General features: G+C 49.7%; 1 protein-coding gene across 3 annotated transcripts in view; it reads left to right on the top strand.

Moving 5' to 3' along the window:
* The first annotated feature begins 1,931 nt into the window (after positions 1-1,931).
* TUFT1 (tuftelin 1) overlaps positions 1,932-4,563 on the top strand; it is a 44,883-nt gene continuing 42,251 nt past the window's right edge. For 2 of the 3 annotated variants that reach the window (XM_027574743.2, XM_027574761.2), the window contains exon 1: positions 1,932-2,076. In XM_027574743.2, coding sequence (XP_027430544.1) covers positions 2,017-2,076 — 60 coding nt within the window. In that variant the 5' untranslated portion in view covers positions 1,932-2,016. The remainder of the gene's footprint in view (positions 2,077-4,563) is intronic. The other variant, XM_027574752.2, reaches the window with a different exon arrangement.

Consider the following 4,563-nt stretch of genomic DNA (forward strand, 5'->3'; position numbering starts at 1 on the left):
CTGAAACCTTGGCCTTCCCATTCTTTTCCGTGGCTTATTTGGAGGTCTGTTTTATGAAGAAATAATTTTATTTTTATTTTATTTTTTTTAGATTTTATTATGTTATTGTTAGTCACCATACAATACATCATTAGTTTTTGATGTGGTGATCCACGATCCATTGTTTTCGTATAACACCCAGTGCTCCATGCAGTATGTGCCCTCCTTAATACCCATCACCGGGCTAACCAATTCCCCCTCCCCCCTCCCCTCTAAAACCCTGTTTGTTTCTCAGAGTCCATAGTCTCCCATGGTTCATCTCTCCCTCCAATCCCCCCCCCTATTTATTTTTCCCTTCCTTCTCCTAGTGTTCTCCCATGCTATTCCTTATGTTGCACAAATAAGTGAAACCATATGATAATTGACTTTCTCTGCTTGACTGACTTCACTTAGCATAATCTCCTCCAGTCCCATCCATGTTGATGTAAAAGTTGGGTATTCATCCTTTCTGATGGCTGAGTAATATTCCATTGTATATATGGACCACATCTTCTTTATCCATTCATCTGTTGAAGGCATCTCTGCCCTTTCCACAGTTTGGCGATTGTGGACATTGCTGCTATGAACATTGGGGTGCATATGGCCCTTCTTTTCACTACATCTGTGTCTTTGGGGTAAATACCCAGTAGTGCAATTGCTGGGTCATAGGGTATCTATTTTTAAATTTTTGAGGAAGCTCCACACTTTTCCAAAGTGGCTGTACCAACTTGCATCCCCACCAACAGTGTAAGAGGGTTCCCCTTTATGAAGAAACCATTTTAACTAGAGAACTTAGAGGCTAAAGCTGGGGTTTCTTTGCCTCACTTTTTAGAGGCTCCTTACAGCTGATTAGATGGAACCTAGGGAACCAAGTGTTTTATAGCACCTCCATTCTCTCCGAAACAACTTTCTGGAACAGAAAGGCCAGTAAATGCTGTCTCTGAGGGTTAAAGGAGACAGAACTGGGTTTTACTCCCTTGGGGCACAGGGATATCCCCGGCATTCACCTCCCCTGTACAAAGACATTCATTCCCATCTGGAATGGGACCCAGTCCCTACCTGGAAGGTAGCAAAATTCCTGCTCTTGTGTTGCCTTGAAGAGGGAGCTAGCTGTTCATCAGAGCCTAATGCCAGATTCAGGGGCACTGCCCACTCAAGAGTGGGTCAGACCTCTTGCCTGCTTTCCATGTGGACACAGCCCAGTGGAGCAGCCAACCTGTAGAGAAAAATCGGGCTGGGAGTGACTCTATCCGTGGCCATCCTCTCCTGTGGGCCCTTAAGATGATAATCTGGGCTTGGGGAGCAGACGCCATTAGAGAAGTCGAGGCTCATCCTTTCTCAAGAATACAAAATCCTTTTAAGGCAACGTGTCCCGCCTCTCCCGACCATATAAGGGCAGCTTTGGTATAATAGCTTCTACAAAACAAGCCCCACCCAGAGCCAAGCTGGTTTGACTTTGGCCTGGGCCTCCTGCCAGGGCAGGGCACCTGTCAGACTGGCTTAGTCCAGTTTGAGTGAGTTGGCCTCTGGTGCCTGCATTTCTACCATGCTGAGTTCCTCAAAGGTGACCTATATACAGGGAGAGGAGAATGTGGGGAAGCTTTTTTCCAACTCATCCTCTAAGGGGCAGGCAGGGTGACTCTCTAACCAACACCGACCTTGGAGTTGAAAAGAGGGAACAGCAAGATTAACGAAGAATGTTTGAGACGCAACCACACGCTGGACAAAATTTCGGTTAAGTAGCCTGAGGTAGCCTCTGAGCCCCATTTTTATGTAAGTCTGAGCGAGCGCAGATGGGCGTGTTCTGATGCTTCTGGGTCACGCCCATCCCGCACTTATGCTCACATTGGCGAACGGCATTCTTGGGGCGTGTCCAATCAGCAGTCCCCGCCCCCGACGCGCCTATACAAGGGGGCGGTTCCGCGCGCGCTTGCCTAGTAGGCGCCGGACCGCGGAGCGGGCGGTGGGCTTCCGCGCTGCGATCTCTGAGCGAATAAGATGAACGGGACGCGGAACTGGTGTACCTTGGTGGACGTGCACCCGGAGGGGCAGACCGTGGTAAGAGAGAGCGGCCGCGCAGCCTCCCCCGCCCGGTATTCTCGGTTTGCAGTTCCGTCCCTCCCGTGCCCTGCGCGGAGTTCGCTGACATCACCTGGGGCCGGCTTGGTGCCATCGGCTCCTCGCGGCGCTTCTCTTTCTCTTTTTCTACCTCCGCGTGGCTGGCAGTGGGGTCCTGGGGAGTTGCGGCAGGAAGGTTGTTTCGAGGCTCGGGGAGTCGGGGCATCCCTGCCCTCTGGGAGGACACTGCGGCTCCTGCCCGGACCCCGCGCGAGTATCCGGTGCGAGCTACTGAGGCGTCCTGTGAACAGTAGATTGGGTCGTAGGAGAAATGAGCTCCTAGAACGGGATCTCTGCTCTCTTTGTACTTCGGGTCTCCGACGGGGGAGATTAAGCTTTTCTGTGGGTCCTGGTGGTGTCAGAGGCCCTTCAAAGAACTTAATGGTGCTTTGGGTGGTCGGTAAGAAGACAAAGGGTAGAGAGTGAAATCCTAGGGCTTGGACCGAAGGGTGGGGCGGTAGGACTCCAGGTACACCGAGATTGGCCAGGAACTCCACTTTTCGCTGGGAGGAATGGGGCTGTCCGCTTGGGGGTCACCTCTCTGCTCGGATTTCTTCACCTTGCAGTTCTCCTGGCTCCCCTTCCCCCATGGGCCAGCAGGTAGCTTCCTGGGACGGTTTGTTCACTTTGTTTCCGGGTCCAGCTACCAAACCCCGTGCAAGTGGATGAAGGAGATGCCAGAAACCAGGCTGGAAAGGGAAGGGAAGTGACCCACGCGAGAGCTTCCGGACCTAGTGAGGGTGGGGGAGAGAGGGGCGCTCTCCAGCGCTAACACATCTGCTCTGCTCCCCTCACTCCTTGGCTCCCTGTCCTTGTTCTCCTCCCCACCCCAGGTGACCATATGGTTTTTCTCCTCCAGAGGCAGAGGGAGGTAACTTGTGGCTGACTGTTTCTAGGCTTTGCTGGGGAACTTGACCCAGAATGGGTGTGTACTGTTTCATCGATTTTCAAGCTATTGTGGGTGAGAGTGAAATGGGAGCCACGGTGATGGGGAGTTTGTATTCCTCCATTTCCCCTCCCTCCACTCTGTATGATTCCCTTCCTGGGTTCCAGTCTCAGCATGCCCCCTGGGGGAGCTAACCCAGCTGCACCCTGATTATGGCTCTTCAGAATAACTCAAAATAACTGGTAGAATAGTTTCTCCTTTCAAGTTTAGAGTACAGGTGATCACTTAATTCTGTTCACAGTCCCCTCTCCATGTCTGTCCAGTCTGAGTGTTTCTGCCCACATTACAGGTCTTGATACTGCCCAACCCACCACTCCCCCAGCAATGCAACTCTGAAGATAATAAAGAAACCCATCCTCTATGTCAGCCACAACACTTACTGTGTGCTCTTACTCACTATTTTGGAATGGTTGAGACAGGGAAAAGAGTATGAGGAAAATAAAGGAGAGGGGTGTTGGGCTTCTTTTTGTTGGCTGTAAAAAAGAGATCCAGAAGGGTCTTAAGACCAGTGTATTGGTACTGTTGAGAATGATTTGACATACTCTTCTGTCCCTTGATATTTTGTTGCCTCGTGGGGGAGAAAGAGTCAGTAGGAAAATAGTGAGCAAGGAATTCAGTCAGTATCCAGCCATGGATTAGTTTGAAGCTAATCAGAGACCTCTAGAACGAGGGGAGATAGAAATTCCCTTTATTCCTTCTTCCATAGACTGGACTTTAGAGGTATTTTACTTCAAACATGTGAATGAAATAAACATTGCTGGAATCTGTTCTTGGAGACATTCCTGAGCTGTTAAGGAGGGGGAGGAGGTGGTAAACAATCAATCAGGCGATAGACTTTGTCCCCGGATTCCTGTCCTCTGAGCCAGCCTGAAGATAGAATTTATGGCTCTGGACAGTCCCCAGGAAGCTGTAGTATATTCACACCATCGAGTGAGTGCTCAGTGCATGCTCAGAGTGAGTGAATGAATATGTAAATGAACAGATGTTTCTCCTTGGTGTCAGTAGTGTAGACAATTTAACTGACTAGTGTGTCCTAGTGGGAGTGAGGACCCTGGGACTCTGTTGGTGTTTCCCTGCTGGCCAGGCTGTGTGTGTTGGTGCATCACGCTTGGATGTGGAAATACGGCTAATACCTCTCTGGCTTATTTTTATTGTTGGAGGCAGATGCAGCAGGTACGGTGAGCCAATGTTTTTCATACTGCAGATCATCACTACCAGTGGGTCTGAAGTCAACTTAGTGGGTTAGAACCCTAGCATTAGAAAAGAAATGGATTCTGATTATATGACATTCTGGACTAGGCAAAACTGTGGAGATAATAAAGAGATCAGTGGTTGCCAGGAATTTTGAGGGGAGAGGAATAGAGCACAGAGGATTTTCTTTTTGTCCTAACCCACAGAATGCACATTATTCACCTTACTTGAGTGAACCTTAAGGGGAACCATGGGCTTTGGGTGATAATGATGTGTCAGTGTAGGTTCAT

The sequence above is a fragment of the Zalophus californianus genome, chromosome 4 (genome assembly GCF_009762305.2).
Source record: "Zalophus californianus isolate mZalCal1 chromosome 4, mZalCal1.pri.v2, whole genome shotgun sequence".
Lineage (NCBI taxonomy): Eukaryota > Metazoa > Chordata > Mammalia > Carnivora > Otariidae > Zalophus > Zalophus californianus.